General features: G+C 36.9%; 1 protein-coding gene across 2 annotated transcripts in view; it reads left to right on the top strand.

Annotated features, from left to right (window-relative positions):
• Positions 1 to 19,791, top strand: part of LOC138368652 (1,5-anhydro-D-fructose reductase-like) — a 93,593-nt gene extending 73,802 nt beyond the window's left edge. The window contains exons 9-10 of one of the 2 annotated variants that reach the window (XM_069331360.1): positions 8,097 to 8,191; positions 19,452 to 19,791. In XM_069331360.1, coding sequence (XP_069187461.1) covers positions 8,097 to 8,191; positions 19,452 to 19,494 — 138 coding nt within the window. In that variant the 3' untranslated portion in view covers positions 19,495 to 19,791. The remainder of the gene's footprint in view (positions 1 to 8,096; positions 8,192 to 19,451) is intronic. The other variant, XM_069331361.1, reaches the window with a different exon arrangement.
• Positions 19,792 to 20,057: the final 266 nt, after the last annotated feature.

Here is a 20,057-nt window from a genome sequence, read left to right as displayed (position 1 = left end):
AAAAGGCAGAGGGTCTTGGAATTGCCGGCGTTATCCAACGTTGGAAAAGGGCCAGGTTTTTTAAAGGAAACAATAAGTTTTTAAAGGAAACGAAAAAAAGAATCACAATCGCTTCAGACGATCTTGATATGGTATTGAAATGGACGAATGATTGGCAGATGAAGTTAAATGGCAAAGAATGTAGAGTTCAGAGGCTACGTAATAATGCTAGAGTTACCAGATATCTGCAGGACGATGTTGAAAATGTGTAATTTGAATGCGAAGAAAATCTGGGACTTACAATTAGTGGAGATCTAATGCCAAAATACCAAATATAATTCTTAGAAATTAGGCGTCTGGGATTCCGGAATACATTTCCCGGAATTGTTAATCTCAGGTATTAGGAACGTCATATATGAAAATATTTGGAAAGCTTAACTCACGTTACCAACAAAGGCAAAGAATAAGGAGAAACATGACTGAAGTTTATACATAGATGCAAGGAAATAATAACATGAATAATAAGGGTTCAAAATTACGTGTTATATACATCGACATAAAACAGGACACGAAACAATGGATATATATATTTATATGGGTTAGATTCAAGAAAGACCTTATTAAATACTGTTTTGGATATAGGGTTAGTTGATGTTTAGAACACATTACTGGGTCACACAATGCAGTTGGGATGGCTCGATGGCATGAAATGTAGGTTAGGCATGAGTATGAGTGAGTTTAGGTGGATATAAATAGGATCTCACTCGGATCGGGTGACATGTCTTCTGCGGTTGTTTTTATTCTTATGCTACGTTCATATTTACGAGAATTGTACTCGATGGCGTTTAAGCTTTTAGAAATACAACCCCATGACTTAATATACCTACCGTGACTCTTTGACATTTCTCGTAATCGGACTTTGTCCAGCTGATATCAGATATCTCCTAATAAGTTTGATGTAAACAAAGGACACTCAATTTTTCAATATTTGAAATCCTCTGTCAATCTTTCTTCCATTCGAAAGCCCATATTGATCATGTGGCAGTGATTTTGTATTAATCTTCCTATTGACTGGTCTTCTTCTAAAATAATCTTTCCTGCCTCTACTCTTCACAGACGCCGTCTTGTTGACTCGGCTCTGATACACAACCTTCTCAACATGAACCTTAGTCCTGACTTTGTTGCTGTTGACTCTTCCCTTTCACAGTACATGCTTAACCTTCACAGTATATAACTCTAACCTTCTTAACACACTTTACCTGACTTATGTTTTACCCCTGATGCTTATTCCTTCTCACTTTTCTTACCTTTCCTCTTACTCTTATTCTTACATTCATCCTATTCTAACTTTATTCTTATATTCATTCTATACTAACCATATTCTTATATTCATCCTATTCTAACCTTATTCTTACATTCATCCTATTCTAACTTTATTCTTATATTCATTCTATACTAACCATATTCTTATATTCATCCTATTCTAACCTTATTCTTATATTCATCCTATTCTAACCTTATTCTTACATTCATCCTATTCTTACCTTATTTTTACATTCATCTTATTCTTACCTTATTATTACTTTCATCCTGCTCTTACCCCTCTCTTAGCTGCTCCTCTCTTCCTTCGGGTTCACCATAGCCCGTGCTACTTGGAACATTTTGTTCCGAGTATCCTGGCCGGGGAGGATTTACTGGGCGCCAATCCTTAACTGTAGCCTCTGTTTACCCAACAGTAAAATGGGAACCTGGTTGTTAAACGATTTGGCGGGTCATATTCCGGGGAATATTATGATTAAGGACATGCCGAAAACGCTATGCGTGCTAGTGGCTGTACATAGATGAAAGAACTCCTGTATATATAAACAGAATCGCCCCAAAATGTTTATGTTCACTCCTATGTCAAATTCGTTTATATATATTGTGAACCACAGAGGTTTCAGTAAATATTTTTGGAGCAATCCACGAACAAAAGTTCCCAGTAAGATTTAACCCCGTTTTATAAGCTCGCTGTTTTCCTTGAAATAACCAAGCCGTAATAAGAGAATAACCCGCCAATACCATGAGCCTCTAACATTGCTATATCTCCGGTGAGGCACACTATCAAGGACTTTGCTAGAGTGGAGAAACCAACTGCCACAACCCTACCTGCTATCAACTACTTGAACAGATGAGTAGATGGATAGATATGGATGTATATCCATCAATAGATGGATATACATAGATTTAGATGATAGATGGATACATTAAAGGATAGAAAGATGAGAAGGTGGACTAGAAAGGTTGATGGGTGGATAAATGGATAGATAAATAGTTAGGTGGTTAAAAAAATTAATACGTGGACCGAAATATGTATATATATAAATGGGTGGATAGATGGATTGATAAATGGATGGATGTATAGATCGATGGTTGAAATAGATGGATGAGGAGATGGATGGGTACATTGGTGGATCGATTAATAGATAGATAGTTGACAGATAGATGTATATTTGAATAGATGGATGTATGGATAGATGGATCGAAAGATGGATGGATATATAGATGGGAGATTCCGCCATGTTGAAGATGACAGGTCAAACGCCTCGTCAGCTTGGTCGACGTCATACCTATGTACTTAGATTGAAGGCTATATCCTTCCTGGGGTCAGGTGTACATATCTTTATAAATAAAAATAGAAATGTTCGTTGGTTCAAAATCGCTCATCTCCGAAAGTTCTTCACTGATTGCTTTCAATGTTACACACAAGTGTTCCATTCTCATCCGAGCAGGTTTTTATATTCATACTATATTGATGTCACGTCTGAGAGGGGGAAAACACATGCTTTTTTGTAAAACTGTGTTTTTCATGTGAGAGAAATCTTCGAAAGCTCTTTACCGATTGCTTTGAAATTTTGACACGACATTGCATTCGAATAGGCGAGTGTTTTATATACCTACTATATACATGGCTTACCTGTGACAGGAAAAAATGCTTTTTAAAAAAACAGCGCCATCTGTTGGATGTAAGAGCATCACATGCAGCAATCTCCCAAAATTCTTCACCGATTTCTTTGAAAATCTGACAAAACATTCCATTTGAATATGAACATATTTTTATATACTTACTATATAGATGCCACACCTGTGACAGATAAAAACATTTTTTTTTTTCAAAAACAGCGCCATCTGTTGCATGTAATAGCAACACACATGCAGTACTAAATATGTTACAAATTTCATTTCAATATTTCCGATTGCATTGATGTTGGAATTCTGGTGACATTTTGTTGGAATTGGGCTGTGTTGTTTACCATACCATTCATTTTATAAGTAAAAGTATAAATGCCACAAATGTGACAGGTAATTTTTTTTTTAGGAAATAGTGTCATCTGTTGCACATAAGAGCCACACACACTCTCTATCAAATATGTTACAATTCCATTTCACTGTCTTTGATTGCATTGAAAAATTTAATTTTCATACATTTCGATTAATTTTCATTTTGATTTAATTATTTTATGTGACATTGCATTGAAATTGAGCTATTTTGTTTACTATACCATTCATTTCGTGAGTAAAAGTATAGATGCCATACCTGTGACAGGTAAAAACATGATTTAAAAAAAAACAGCACAATCTGTTGCATGTTGGAGCAACTCATGCTATACTAAATATGTTTCGATTACATATCAATGTTTCCAACTTTATTGATAAATTGAATTTACATAGATTTCGAATTAATTTCATTTTTATTTAATTATTTTGTGTGACATTGCGTTGGAATTGAGCTGTGTTGTTTACCATACCGTTCATTTCGTGAGTATAGTTTATTTTTTATTTTTTTATTTTTTTATTTCGTTTTTAATTGTTTTCTTATATTTCAGTAGATGGGAACATCTGATCATTTGATGTTCCCAATTTTCTGATGGGAACATCAGCATCATTTGGGAGTGCATCGGGAGAGGGAGTGCAGGAATGGTGGGGAGGACGAGGGGACAGGAGTGGAGGATGGTGGAGAGGACGAGGGGAACAGGGGAGCAGGAGAATGGTAGGGAAGGACGAGGGGATGGGGAGGAGGGAATGGTGGGGAGGACTGGGAGACCAGGGGGAGGGTTGCTGTTACTCAGCAATTCACATGCTTTGCTGAGACACAGCAAATAAGTATAATTCATGTTATAATATAATAATGATATTTAATAGGAAACAATTTATTGAAAATAAAGAAAATCACTCGGCCTATTAGGCAAATCGGGCCTTGCATAGTAGGCCGAGAAGTGCGTTCTAGCTACTAGGTACTGCTATATGTATATATATATATATATATATATATATATATATATATATATATATATATATATATAGGTATATATATATATATATATATATATATATATATATATATATATATATATATATATATATATATATATTATTAAATATGACCGAAAAAGTAAGATTAATAATACTAACACGAATATTCTCGATCTTTCGTGCGTTTCTTTTCACTGTTGGTGGTAATTCAAAAATCAATTCTCCAAAATTCATTTTTATTTCTAGTCTGACGCGACACTTGAGCGCGTTTCGTAAAACTTATTACATTTTCAAAGACTTTAGTTTACACATACACAACTGAATAGAACTTACACATCTTCGATTTGTTTATATCTACATTTGAGTGAGGTGGATGGGGTGAGGTGGCATTAATAGGGTATTAAATTCCTAAACACAAGACAGAACACGAAACAATGGGTATTGAATGGAAGTGATTGTAGAAAGCCTATTGGTCCATATTTCTTGATGCTTCTATATTGGAGCGGAGTCTTGAGGTGGGTAGAATATAGTTGTGCATTAATTGGCTGTTGATTACTGGTGTTGACTTCTTGATGTGTAGTGCCTCGCAGACGTCAAGCCGCCTGCTATCGCTGTATCTATCGATGATTTCTGTGTTGTTTACTAGGATTTCTCTGGCGATCGTTTGGTTGTGGGAAGAGAGTATATGTTCCTTAATGGAGCCCTGTTGCTTATGCATCGTTAAACGCCTAGAAAGAGATGTTGTTGTCTTGCCTATATACTGGTTTTTTTGAAGCTTACAGTCCCCAAGAGGGCATTTGAAGGCATAGACGACGTTAGTCTCTTTTAAAGCGTTCTGCTTTTGTGTCTGGAGAGTTTCTCATGAGTAGGCTGGCCGTTTTTCTGGTTTTATAGTAAATCGTCAGTTGTATCCTCTGATTTTTGTCTGTAGGGATAACGTTTCTATTAACAATATCTTTCAGGACCCTTTCCTCCGTTTTATGAGCTGTGGAAAAGAAGTTCCTGTAAAATAGTCTAATAGAGGGGTATAGGTGTTGTGTTAGTTGTCTCTTCAGAGGTTGCATGGCGTTCACTTTCCTTCTTATGATGTCTTCGACAAAACCATTGGAGAAGCCGTTGTTGACTAGGACCTGCCTTACCCTACAGAGTTCTTCGTCGACTTGCTTCCATTCTGAGCTGTGGCTGAGAGCACGGTCGACATAAACGTTAACAATATATATATATATATATATATATATATATATATATATATATATATATATATATATATATATATATATATATATATATATATATATATATATATGTCGTACCTAGTAGCCAGAACGCACTTCTCGGCCTACTATGCAAGGCCTGATTTGCCTAATAAGCCAAGTTTTCCTGAATTAATATATTTTCTATAATTTTTTTCTTATGAAATGATAAAGCTACCCATTTCATTATGTATGAGGTCAATTTTTGTTTATTGGAGTTAAAATTAACAAAGATATATGACCGAACCTAACCAACCCTTACCTAACCTAACCTAACCTATCTTTATAGGTTAGGTTAGGTTAGGTAGCCGAAAAAGTTAGGTTAGGTTAGGTTTGGTAGGTTAGGTTGTCGAAAAAACATTAATTCATGAAAACTTTGCTTATTAGGCAAATCGGGCCTTGCATAGTAGGCTCAGAAGTGCGTTCTGGCTACTAGGTACGACATATATATATATATATATATATATATATATATATATATATATATATATATATATATATATATATATATATATATATGTCGTACCTAGTAGCCAGAACTCACTTCTCAGCTTACTATGCAAGGCCCGATTTGCCTAATAAGCCAAGTTTTCATGAATTAATTGTTTTTCGACTACCTAACCTACCTAACCTAACCTAACCTAACTTTTTCCGCTACCTAACCTAACCTAACCTATAAAGATAGGTTAGGTTAGGTTAGGTAGGGTTGGTTAGGTTCGGTCATATATCTACGTTAATTTTAACTCCAATAAAAAAAAATTCACCTCATTCGTAATGAAATGGGTAGCTTTATCATTTCATAAGAAAACAATTAGAGAAAATATATTAATTCAGGAAAACTTTGCTTATTAGGCAAATCGGGCCTTGCATAGTAGGCATAGAAGTGAGTTCTGGCTACTAGGTACGACATATATATATATATATATATATATATATATATATATATATATATATATATATATATAGAGAGAGAGAGAGAGAGAGAGGGAGAGAGAGAGAGAGAGAGAGAGAGAGAGAGAGAGAGAGAGAGAGAGAGAGAGAGAGAGAGAGAGAGAGAGAGAGAGAGAGAGAGAGAGAGAGAGAGAGAGAGAGTTTCCTTCACCTTGATGTCCCTGTTACCTAGCAGTAAATAGGTACCTGGGAGTTAGCCAGCTGCAACCCGTCCTCTCAAAATAATGTCGCTTTTTGCTCGTATGCGCACGGCCGAAAACTGACGTAATATGAAATGAAATTGGTTCACGAAAGTGATGCACTATCCCGTTTTCTGTTTGGGTCCTCCAGCTTTGTCTGTTAGGGTAGGAGAAGACACTTTTAATTAACTTTTTCACATGACGTTTTGAAACTTTATAAGAATTTCCTGCCCTGCTAACCTACCAGAGGACCCTTAACTTATTGTTTTGGAAAAAAATCCAAAATTTATTTTCCATTTTTTTAATTTTCAAATTACATCAGTTTTCGGCCATACGGGTAAACGGTCAAATTCAGACATAATTTGTAAGAGAACAGGTTGAAGCTCTGTGTGCGTATGTGTGCACACACGCACACAGTGTGTGTGCGTTTGTGTTTTTTTTTTGTAATATATGCAAGAGTTGTTACATTCTTGTACAGTCACTAGTACGCGTAGCGCTTGGGGCAGGTCCCTGGAATACGATCCCCACCGCGAAGAATCGTTATAGAGAGTTGAGCAGGGCTCAACCCCCTTCAAGCACAACTAGGTGAATACCATGTTTGACTGCTGTTAAGGGTTCTGGGTCGGCTTTGGACTGTTTTCAATAATGAGGTCTGTAGTCTTCTTTATTATGTGGTACTGTATATGATTAGGTCAATGTTTTGGTTAGGAGTTATGTTTTGTTAACCTATACTATAAAACAAAGAAAACAGTTTAGAAAAAAAGAATAATGTTAGTATTTATCGTGTGAAGAAGACATTACATATATATATATATATATATATATATATATATATATATATATATATATATATATATATATATATATATATATATGTCGTACCTAGTAGCCAGAACGCACTTCTCAGCCTACTATGCAAGGCCCGATTTGCCTAATAAGCCAAGTTTTCCTGAATTAATATATTTTCTCTAATTTTTTTCTTATGAAATGATAAAGCTACCCATTTCATTATGTATGAGGTCAATTTTTTTTTATTGGAGTTAATATTAACGACGATATATGACCGAACCTAACCAACCCTACCTAACCTAACCTAACCTATCTCTATAGGTTAGGTTAGGTTAGGTAGCCGAGAAAGTTAGTTTAGGTTAGGTTAGGTAGGTTAGGTACTCGAAAAACAATTAATTAATGAAAACTTGGCTTATTAGGCAAATCGGGCCTTGCATAGTAGGCTGAGAAGTGCGTTCTGGCTACTAGGTACGACATATATATATATATATATATATATATATATATATATATATATATATATATATATATATATATATATATATATATATATATATATATATATATATATATATATATATATATATATATGTACGTAAATTTCACGTGACGTAAATTTCACGTAAATTTCATATATCTGTACTTATGACAGCTTTTTGACTTCGAGCTGACGCCTGCAGAGATGTCGAGGCTCGCCGGGCTGGACCAAGGGCCTGACGGAAGAATCCATAAAAACTTCTTAAATGGGTAAGTAGACCAATTTAAGCTCCACTCAGTTCTCGTTGTTGTGGAAGAGTAACAGGCAGTAGTGGACAGGGAAGCTTAAGTCCCAATGCCCCCGTAGAGAACTGGTAACACACTCGCCTGGCGTTTCGCGAGCGCTTTGGCCCGGGTTCGTATCCTGGCCGTGGAATATTTTCTGGTCACCAATCCTTAACTATAGCCTTGTTCACCCAGCAGTGAATGGAAACCTGGTTGTTAAACGATTAGGCAGGTTGTATTATGGGGAAAATTAGGATTAAGGAATATCACGAAACGATATGCCTGCTAGTGGCTGTACAAGAATGTAAGAACTCTCGTATACAAACAAGAGTTCTTTCAAACAATAAACACAAACACAAACGTCAATCAGAACCAAGTACTCACAATCAGAACCTTGGCGGTGCTCAGAAACCTACAAGTGATCAGAACCTTCCAAGTGCTTAAAACCTTCCTGTGGCTCAGAACCCTCCAGTTGTTCACAACCCTCCATGTGCTCAGAACTCTCCAGGCGCTCAGAACCCTCCAGGTGCTTAGAACCATCTAGGTGCTCAGAACTCTCCAGGAGCTCAGAACCCTCAAGGTGCTCACAAACCTCCAGGTGCTCACAAACCTCCAGGTGCTCAAAACCCTCCAGGTGCTCACAACTTTCCAGGTGTTCACAACCTTCCAGGTGCTCACAATCAGAACCTTGCAGGTGCTCAGAACCCTCCAGGTGCACACTACCCTCCAGGTGCTCACAAACCTTCACGTGCTTTGGAGCCGGTCGGCCGAGCGGACAGCACGCTGGACTTGTGATCCTGTGGTCCTGGGTTCGATCCCATGCGCCGGCGAGAAACATTGGGCAGAGTTTCTTTCACCCTATGCCCCTGTTACCTAGCAGTAAAATAAGTACCTGGGTGTTAGTCAGCTGTCACGGGCTGCTTCCTGGGGGTGGAGGCCTGGTCGAGAACCGGGCCGCGGGGACACTAAAAAGCCCCGAAATCATTTCAAGATAACCTCAAGATGCTCTGAACCCTCCAAGTGCACAGAACCTTCCAGGTGCTCACAACCCTCCAGGTGCTCACAATCAGAACCTTGCAGGTGCTCAGAACCCTCCAGGTGCTCAGAACCCTCCGGTGCTCACAACCCTCCAGGTGCTCACAAACCTTCAGGTTCTCTGAACCCTCCAGGTGCTCAGAACCCTCCAGGTGCTCACAATCCTCCTGGTGCTCACAAACCACCAGGTGCTCACAAACTTCCAGGTGCTCAAAACCCTCCAGGTGCTCACAAACTTTCACGTGCTCAGAATCCTCTAGGTGTTTACAACTCTCCTGGTACTCAGAAACCTCCAGGTGCTCATAACCATCCAGGTGCTCATAACCATCCAGGTGCTCAGAACCCTCCAGGTGCTCAGAACCCTCCAGGTGCTCACACTCCTCAGGTGCTCAGAACCCTCCAGGTGCTCAGAACCCTCCATGTGTTTAGAACCATCCTGGTGCTCAGATCACTCGTAGTGCTCAGAACCACCCAGTTGCTCGGAACCCTCCAAGTGCTTAGAACCCTCCGGGTACTCACACTCCTATAGGTGCTCACACTCCTACAGGTGCTCAGAACCCTCCAGGTGCTCAGCAACCTACAAGTGTTCAGAACCCTCCAGGTGCTCAAAATCCTCCAGGTGCTCAGAACCCTCCAGGTGCCAACAACACTCCAGGTGCTCACATCCCTCTAGGTGCTCATTTAAATCTCTTTTACGTTCTTCATGAGATGCACATTGTACGTTGTAATGTTTTACAAGTACAGATTTAATATAATCATTATATACTGTATGCTGTTGATGGTGTTATTTTGCCTATTAAAAAGACATTCTCTCGTTATGCTACTTTTGGCTTTCTTCTTTCTATTGAGTTCTGTACTTTAAATATGTACCAATTCCACATTTCATAGCCCTATATATATTAGAATTTAATTCCAGCAGTTTAGTGTCTATTCACTCGCACAGATTATCACGTTTTTCTTGCAGTCTTTTATATTCCTTGTCAGTCTTTACTCGCATGATTAACTTTCCGACGTCTGCAAATTATAAAATGTATGTTCTCACACCGTCATATAAATCAATTATATTACAAGGAGCAGACGGTCCGAGACCGAGCCTTGATGGATACCGCTTTAATATCTCAACATTTTGACATCTTTGCTGTTGACTCTCTGTTACCTATCTGTCAGGTATTCTCCTGTTCAGTCTTTTTCCGATTGCCTTAGGTTGCCTCTACATCTTGTACATAAAGTTTTTGAGTGTCTTGCAAAGTGTAATCAAACTAGCTTTAACTAACTAATTAAAATGTTATTGAAATGCCTTTCAATAGAACTGTATTAAGTGTTCTAGACACAACATTTGTTCCTGTAACAAATGTTTCTATCCCGTTACAAAGTTTGATCTCTCCAGAAAATCCACCATTATCTGCCTGATTGTTTTCTCCAGCACTTATACTTCATTAGAGAAGTATTATAATTCCAGGAGTTTCCATTGTCTAAAATTTTGTTAAATATTAAGTTTAATGGATAATGAAGCAGCCATTGAGCCTCCTTCAGAAGCTATGGATATATCAGTTCTTGTGTCCGCTCTCGGTGCATCCAGGTCTTGTTAGTTCCTATTTAGTAATTGTCAGCTATACAATGTTGCTTCGAGCTCTCCGCTGTGTCCTATTTTCGGTCTCACCTTTGATCCACGTTTATAAGCTTCCAGGAACCTGTGGTAAGTTTCCTACACACCCTCGTGTTGTGCGCTGGGTGCCTCCCTCCTCTGACGTAAGTCGCAAGGTTATAGTATTATTTTTCTCCGTACGTGACTACGTACCTGTATAGCCAGTCACCTTCCACTATTTGCCAAGCGTAATATATGACTTGGTTTTGTCTAACAATAAGCTTTCAACTCTAGGAAAGTCACTCAACCTATCTAGGCCGATTATCATTAGCCAAACGAGAAAGTTAATGTTGCAGTGATCTCAATTATATCAATGTGGAATTATATCTCCAAAGTTGTGGGAAATTAGGTTAATATTTCTGTGCAATAAGTGCGAGGACAAGATGACACAACAGCTTACGATGATGTGTCAATCTCTAAATGCTGATCTGCTTCACTATGACACTAGAGTACACTTTTCTGGATCTCAAAATTGCCTCCCTGTTGCCCTCCTTCCTCTGTTCTCATTATTTTGTCCTTGCTTTTGCTTTATTTTAAGCTTTATTGGTAAGTTTAAGACTTACGAACCTTGGTACTTCACCATTGTCTAAACTAAGTTTTCAGGTTAAATACCAGAAACGATAGCTACGTCGATCGGTGTAAATATCCCTTGTCGTGACGTCATGACAATCTTGTCGTGACAAGTCGAAACAAACTTGTCGTGACAAGTCGTGACAATCTTGTCATGGCATCTTTCTCTTCTCCAGTTATTGGAGAGTTACAGACGCTTATAAATATACTAGCTGTACCCGGCAACGCATTGCTGTAGCTCAGCAATGCCCTCCCCACCATTCCCCATTTCCCCGTCCCCTCGTTCTCAACACCATCCCCCACTCCCCCATCCCCTCGTCCACCCCACCATTACCCCCAACTCCGTCCATTTGTCCTCCACACCATTAATCCATCCCTCGTCCGCCCTACCATTCTCCACACCCTCTTCTAATGCGTTCCCAAATGATCTGATGCTCCCATCTGAAAAATGGGAACATGAAATGATCTAATGCTCCCATCACTGAAAAATAAGAAGAACAGGTAAAAACACGAAATGCAAAACAGTAAGAAAATAAAATAAATAAACTATACTCATGAAATAAACGGTATGGTTATTCCAACACACGCAATGTCACACAAAATAATTAAATCAAAATGAAAAAAAAAATCAAAATCTATAAAAATTCAATTTACCAATGCAATTGCAACATTGAAATGGAATCGTAAGATATTTAGTATAGCGTGTGTTGTTATTACGTTCAACAGATGGAGCTTTTTAAAAAAAAGCATGTTTTTACCTGTCACAGTTGTGGCATCTATATAGTAGATATATATAAAAACACGTGTGTATTCGAATGGAACGTGGTGTCAAAATTTCAAAACAATCGGTGAAAAACTTTTGGGGGTTACAGCGTGTATTGCTTTTATGTCCAAGAGATGGTGCTGTTTTTTAAAAAAAACATGTTTTTTCTTGTCAGAGGTGAGGCATGTATATAGTAGGTGTATAAAAACACACGCCTATTTGTATGCATTGTTGTGTTAAAATTTTAAAGCAATCGGAAAAGAGGTTTCGAAGTTTTCCCTCACATGAAAAACACATGAAAACACAGTTTAAAAAAAAAACGTTTTTTCCCAGTTACAGACATCTATTAAGTATGACATAAAAATACGCTCAGATGCGAATGGAACAAACGAACATTTACATTTTTATTTATATAGAGTGTGTGTTCCTCTTACGTGCAACAGATGGCACTGTTTTTCAAAAACGCATGTTTTTACCTGTCATAGGTGTGGGCATCTATACATATATTCACAAAATGAACGGTATGGTAAACAACACAGCTCAATTCCAATGCAATGTCACACAAAATAATTAAATCAAAATGAAAAACAATTGAAATTTATGAAAATTCAATTTAGCAATGCAATCGAAAACCAATCGGAAACATATTTAGCATAGTGTGTGTTGCTATTACGTGCAATAGATGGCGCTGCTTTTGAAAAAAGCATGTTTTTATCTGTCACAGGTGTGGCATCTATATAGTAGGTATATAAAATAGCGCGCACATTAGAATGAAACGTTGTGTCAAAATTTCAAAGCAATCAGTGAAGAACTTTCGGAGAATTACAGCATGTTGCTCTTATGTCCAACAGATGGCACTGTTTCTCAAAACAAAGCATGTTTTTTTCCTGTTACAGGAGAGGCATATATATAGTAGGTATATAAAAACATGCGCTTATTCGAATGCAACGTTGTGTCAAAATTAAAAAAAATCTGTAATGAGGTTTCGAAGATTTCCCTCACATGAAAAATACGGTTTAAAAAAAGGCATGTTTTTTCCCGTCACAGACGTGACATCTATATCATATGTATATTTGAAAACACGCTCGGATGGGAATAGAACGTTTTGTGAACATTTCAAAGCAATCGGTGAAGAACTTTCGGAGATTAGCGATTTAGAACAAATGAACATTTACTTTTTTTATATTGATAGGAAGCGTGAAATATATAAATCCTTTATATTTGTATAGTAATAACTGACAACGAAACTATTAACGATATTGTAGTTAGGTAATAAGAATACAGAGACATTTTCATGAAATTGAGACATAAATAATGACTATACCAATAATTTGTATTTTTCCTAAGTTTAGCTGCTTACTTCCATAAATATAATTATCATCAAAGTATCTAACATCAATATTTTATATGACTCGGTTTCCAAAAATTATAACACTTTATTGCCTTCTTTATCAGTGTCTCGTTTCCGCCAGAAGCAAAACCTGTCTTCTATAAGTATTTCATTACTTAAGCCTAAGACTTATGATTATTAAGAAGTTTTAATAATTTTTTTCATATACTGGATTTAATATAAATTGATTCGGTGTTGGCTAAGTTATTAAATTATGTACCTCGCCCTGCCCTGGTGACGCTCTATTACTCCCTTATCTATCCATATCTCAACTATGGTATTTGTGCTTCGGGTTCTGCTACCCTAAATCATTTACGTCCTCTAATTACTCAACACAAAGCTGCTATTAGGACAATATCCAACTCTGGCCCCGGACATCACTCGGTACCCCTACTCAAATCTCTGAATATGTTAGACATTAAGTCACTGCACATCCTCCTGTATATATAATATATATATATATATATATATATATATATATATATATATATATATATATATATATATATATATATATTTATATATATATATATATACATATATATATATACATATATATATATATATATATATATATATATATATATATATATATATATATATATATATATATATATATATATATATTAGTATATTTTGGTAGCAGTCTTTCCTGTAGACATATATTATTAAATATGACCGATAAAGTAAGATTAATAATTCATTATTAATCTTACTTTTTCGGTCATATTTAATAATATATATATATATATATATATATATATATATATATATATATATATATATATATATATATATATATATATATATATATATATATATATATATTTATATATATATATATATATATGTATATATATATATTTATATATATATATATATATATATATATATATATATATATATATATATATATATATATATATATATATGTATATATATATATATATATATATATATATATATATATATATATATATATATATATATATTTTATTAAATATGACCGAAAAAGTAAGATTAATAATTCTAACACGAATTTTCTCAATCTTTCGTACATTATGCTTCACTGTTGGAGGTAAATCAAAAATCACTTCTCCAAAATTCATTTTTATTTCTAGTCTGACGCGACACGGGCGCGTTTCGTAAAACTTATTACATTTTCAAAGACTTCACAAATACACAACTGATTAGAACTTGCGTTTCCCTGATTTTATATCTACATTTGAGTGAGGTGGGAAGGGTGATGTGGCATTACATTTGAGTAAGGTGGGAAGGATGATGTGGCATTAGAGGATATTAATAGGGTATTAAAAGTATCAACACAAGACAGAACACGAAACAATGGATATTGAATAGAAGTGTTTGTAGAAAGCCTATTGGTCCATATTTCTTGATGCTTCTATATTGGAGCGGAGTCTTGAGGTGGGTAGAATATAGTTGTGCAATAATTGGCTGTTGATTGCTGGTGTTGACTTCTTGATGTGTAGTGCCTCGCAAACGTCTAGCCGCCTGCTATCGCTGTATCTATCGATGATTTCTGTGTTGTTTACTAGGATTTCTCTGGCGATGGTTTGGTTATGGGAAGAGATTATATGTTCCTTAATGGAGCCCTGTTGTTTATGCATCGTTAAACGCCTAGAAAGAGATGTTGTTGTCTTGCCTATATACTGGGTTTTTTGGAGCTTACAGTCCCCAAGTGGGCATTTGAAGGCATAGACGACGTTAGTCTCTTTTAAAGCGTTCTGTTTCGTGTCTGGAGAGTTTCTCATGAGTAGGCTGGCCGTTTTTCTGGTTTTATAGTAAATCGTCAGTTGTATCCTCTGATTTTTGTCTGTAGGGATAACGTTTCTATTAACAATATCTTTCAGGACCCTTTCCTCTGTTTTATGAGCTGTGGAAAAGAAGTTCCTGTAAAATAGTCTAATAGGGGGTATAGGTGTTGTGTTAGTTGTCTCTTCGGAGGTTGCATGGCTTTTCACTTTCCTTCTTATGATGTCTTCGATGAAACCATTGGAGAAGCCGTTATTGACTAGAACCTGCCTTACCCTACAGAGTTCTTCGTCGACTTGCTTCCATTCTGAGCTGTGGCTGAGAGCACGGTCGACGTATGCGTTAACAACACTCCTCTTGTACCTGTCAGGGCAGTCGCTGTTGGCATTTAGGCACATTCCTATGTTTGTTTCCTTTGTGTAGACTGCAGTGTGGAAACCTCCGCCCTTTTCCATGACTGTTACATCTAGAAAAGGCAGCTTCCCATCCTTTTCCGTCTCGTAAGTGAAACGCAGCACGGAACTCTGCTCAAATGCCTCCTTCAGCTCCTGCAGATGTCTGACATCAGGTACCTGTGTAAAAATGTCGTCAACATACCTGCAGTATATGGCCGGTTTCAAGTTCATGTCGACTAAGACTTTTTGCTCGATGGTACCCATGTAGAAGTTTGCAAACAGGACACCTAGGGGAGAACCCATAGCGACCCCATCTACTTGCTTATACATGTGCCCATCCGGGCTCAAGAAGGGTGCCTCTTTAGTACAAGCTTGGAGTAGTTTCCTCAGAATACTTTCTGGCATGTCAAGAGGAGTACAGGCTGGATCACGATACACTCTGTCGGCTATCATTCCGATTGTCTCGTCCACAGGTACGTTGGTAAACAGCGATTCTACGTCCAACGAGGCTCTTATCCCTGTGGCCCGTGCGCCCCGCAGTAAGTCCACAAATTCCTTTGGAGACTTCAGGCTGAAGGCGCAAGGAACATAAGGAGTCAGCAGGCCGTTGAGTCGCTTCGCCAATCTGTACGTGGGTGTGGGTTTCATCGAAATCCAATGGTTTCATCGAAGACATCATAAGAAGGAAAGTGAAAAGCCATGCAACCTCCGAAGAGACAACTAACACAACACCTATACCCCCTATTAGACTATTTTACAGGAACTTCTTTTCCACAGCTCATAAAACAGAGGAAAGGGTCCTGAAAGATATTGTTAATAGAAACGTTATCCCTACAGACAAAAATCAGAGGATACAACTGACGATTTACTATAAAACCAGAAAAACGGCCAGCCTACTCATGAGAAACTCTCCAGACACGAAACAGAACGCTTTAAAAGAGACTAACGTCGTCTATGCCTTCAAATGCCCACTTGGGGACTGTAAGCTCCAAAAAACCCAGTATATAGGCAAGACAACAACATCTCTTTCTAGGCGTTTAACGATGCATAAACAACAGGGCTCCATTAAGGAACATATAATCTCTTCCCATAACCAAACCATCGCCAGAGAAATCCTAGTAAACAACACAGAAATCATCGATAGATACAGCGATAGCAGGCGGCTAGACGTTTGCGAGGCACTACACATCAAGAAGTCAACACCAGCAATCAACAGCCAATTATTGCACAACTATATTCTACCCACCTCAAGACTCCGCTCCAATATAGAAGCATCAAGAAATATGGACCAATAGGCTTTCTACAAACACTTCTATTCAATATCCATTGTTTCGTGTTCTGTCTTGTGTTGATACTTTTAATACCCTATTAATATCCTCTAATGCCACATCATCCTTCCCACCTTACTCAAATGTAATGCCACATCACCCTTCCCACCTCACTCAAATGTAGATATAAAATCAGGGAAACGCAAGTTCTAATCAGTTGTGTATTTGTGAAGTCTTTGAAAATGTAATAAGTTTTACGAAACGCGCCCGTGTCGCGTCAGACTAGAAATAAAAATGAATTTTGGAGAAGTGATTTTTGATTTACCTCCAACAGTGAAGCATAATGTACGAAAGATTGAGAAAATTCGTGTTAGAATTATTAATCTTACTTTTTCGGTCATATTTAATAAAATATGTCTACAGGAAAGACTGCTACCAAAATATACTAATATATATATATATATATATATATATATATATATATATATATATATATATATATATATATATATATATGCAATTGACGATCACAAAACACTGATCATTTTATGCGGAAAATCCACAGAGAAATATGAAATGAGGTGAACGTTTCGGCTTGTTAAAGCCTTTGTCAACACCGGACTGACTAAGGAGAAGGGAAGGGGGAGGATATATAGGCCGACACCTGACCAACCCATCCCTAGGGAAAGAATTAACCAAAAACAGGTATAGCTTAGCTTAGAATGGTCAAAGAGGATTAAGCGGTCAGAGAATAAGGATGAAAGATTAAAGAAAAGCCTCATGAACACACAATATATGAATATACAATTATAATGAGACATTGTAAGCCTCTCTATCAGAGTTGTTTCTTAAATTGTTGTGCAATATTATAATTTAAAAATTTATCAAGTTTGTACATATCAGTACTAACATTAAGAAGATTTGGACACTGACTGATTAGAGCAGACTCAATCAAATTCCGTTCCACGAAATCCCCACAATTGGTAATGCTTTTTGCCCCATTCCAGTTAATATTGTGATCGCATAAACTCGTATGTAGATACAATGCATTAGACGTTTGGGCAGTTCTAATACTATAAGCATGTTGTGACAACCGCAATTGTAAGGACTTTCCTGTTTGTCCAAGGTACACAGAATCACAATCATTGCAGGGAATCGAATACACACAACCTGCTGTGTCAGGGGAGTTTTTTATTAAATTGGATTTGATCGTACTATTAGTGAACACCAAATTTATATTAAGTTTCTTAAAAATCAGAGACAATTTTTCAAGTCCACTCGCATAAGGTACCACCAATGAGTTAATAATTTTTGGTTTCGCCTTAGGGACGTGATTATAAAACGTACGCTTGGCTTGTACAAACGAGAAATCCAAAAATCTCTTAGGATATTGTAAACTCTTCCCAATTTCATATATTTTAGCAATCTCTTCATAAAAAAACTCAGGGCTGCAAACCCTCAAAGCTCGTAGAAACATTCCTGAAAATACTGCCTGTTTAACTTTACTATGATGATTCGAATAAAAATGAACATACGACCCCACGTTGGTAGGTTTCCTATACACATTAAATTTGAACTTTCTAGTGACTCTATGAATCATAATGTCCAAAAACGGAAGAGTACCATTCTCCTCAGTCTCACAAGTGAATTTTATTGAAGGTACCTCACTTGTCAGACTATCTGGAATGACTTTCCCAATTATGTTAAAGACTGTACGTCTCTCAACCAGTTTTAGATAAAAACTAAGCACTACTTAATAAATTCCCTGTAACCTACCTTACCTTTATATTGTCAACCTGTGTCTGTTATTTTTAAACAATGCTGTTTGTCGACCTAATTGTGTTTTTGCTGTTTTTCGGCCTATGTTCCCCCTCTTTTATTTTTTCTCAACACATTTTATACTTTAATCTCAATTAGTATTAAGTTTTAGTCTTTAATGTTTTTCCTTCCCGAAACGCTTTGCGTAATAGTGGCTCTAGGCATTGTATGTACTAGCTCTATCTATAAATTTATCAATTTTTGTATCACCTCTTGCATGTATGTACTTTACCTGAATAAACGTTTTAATTTTTTTAATTTTGAATTTTGAATGTTGTGTAGAAGACTCCCAACACACTAGCAAGATTTCCTGGCCATACCCCTCATAAGGTTAATGTTATTGTCACCAACGCTAGTTGGGGGTATAAAATTTCCTAACATTTTATCCGAAATATTTGTATCTAGAATGTCAGTAACATGCCAAACATGATTATAATATCCATAGACTTGATACTCACCATCACCTTTAGTGTCACCACAGCAACGGTCTCTCACACTCACCATCCTGACGACACTCATCATCACCTGCTGTGTCACCACAGCAACGGTCTCTCACACTCACCATCTTGACAAATCTCTCTTTTCCAGAGACCACACTCATCCAGAGTTCCCTTTCCATCCTCCAAACTAAACGGGAAGGCATATGAGAGAGATGAACCATTCCGTTCCACTGGCCAAACGAGCCTGGAAGCCAAAATGAGATGATGGATCATCGAGCCTCTCTCTTTCATCCTCCTTACCTCATAGGACGTTTCCATAGCTCCAGTTCCAGATGGATTAAAAGGAATTGAATTGGATTTATAGACTTGTTTTATTATGTTCTACCACAGACGTGGCCATACATTTGCAAATGCTAATCAACATATTTACAATTTCTTCTGTCACTCATGGACAGAGTTAGTTATTTAATAAACATGTAGTCCAGTGATTTATTGAACAATTAACCACACAAGGTAATAGTAGTCCTTTTAAAATGCTAACCTAACCTTCATACATAAATACACAGACTTATGTCTGTGCTACATAAACAGTGTTAAAGAAATCTTTTTACATTGCGTCATTAATGTTCGTTTACAAAGGTGAAATGCAATTCTCACCAGCTTACACATGTCGTGTATATAGATTTATAGATGACAGAAGACCTACTTTTATATAGCGATGGACTCTGTCTTGTGTTGATTTAATTCCATATAC

The sequence above is a fragment of the Procambarus clarkii genome, chromosome 25, assembly GCF_040958095.1.
Source record: "Procambarus clarkii isolate CNS0578487 chromosome 25, FALCON_Pclarkii_2.0, whole genome shotgun sequence".
Lineage (NCBI taxonomy): Eukaryota > Metazoa > Arthropoda > Malacostraca > Decapoda > Cambaridae > Procambarus > Procambarus clarkii.
This window is presented reverse-complemented; position numbering and strand designations above follow the sequence as displayed.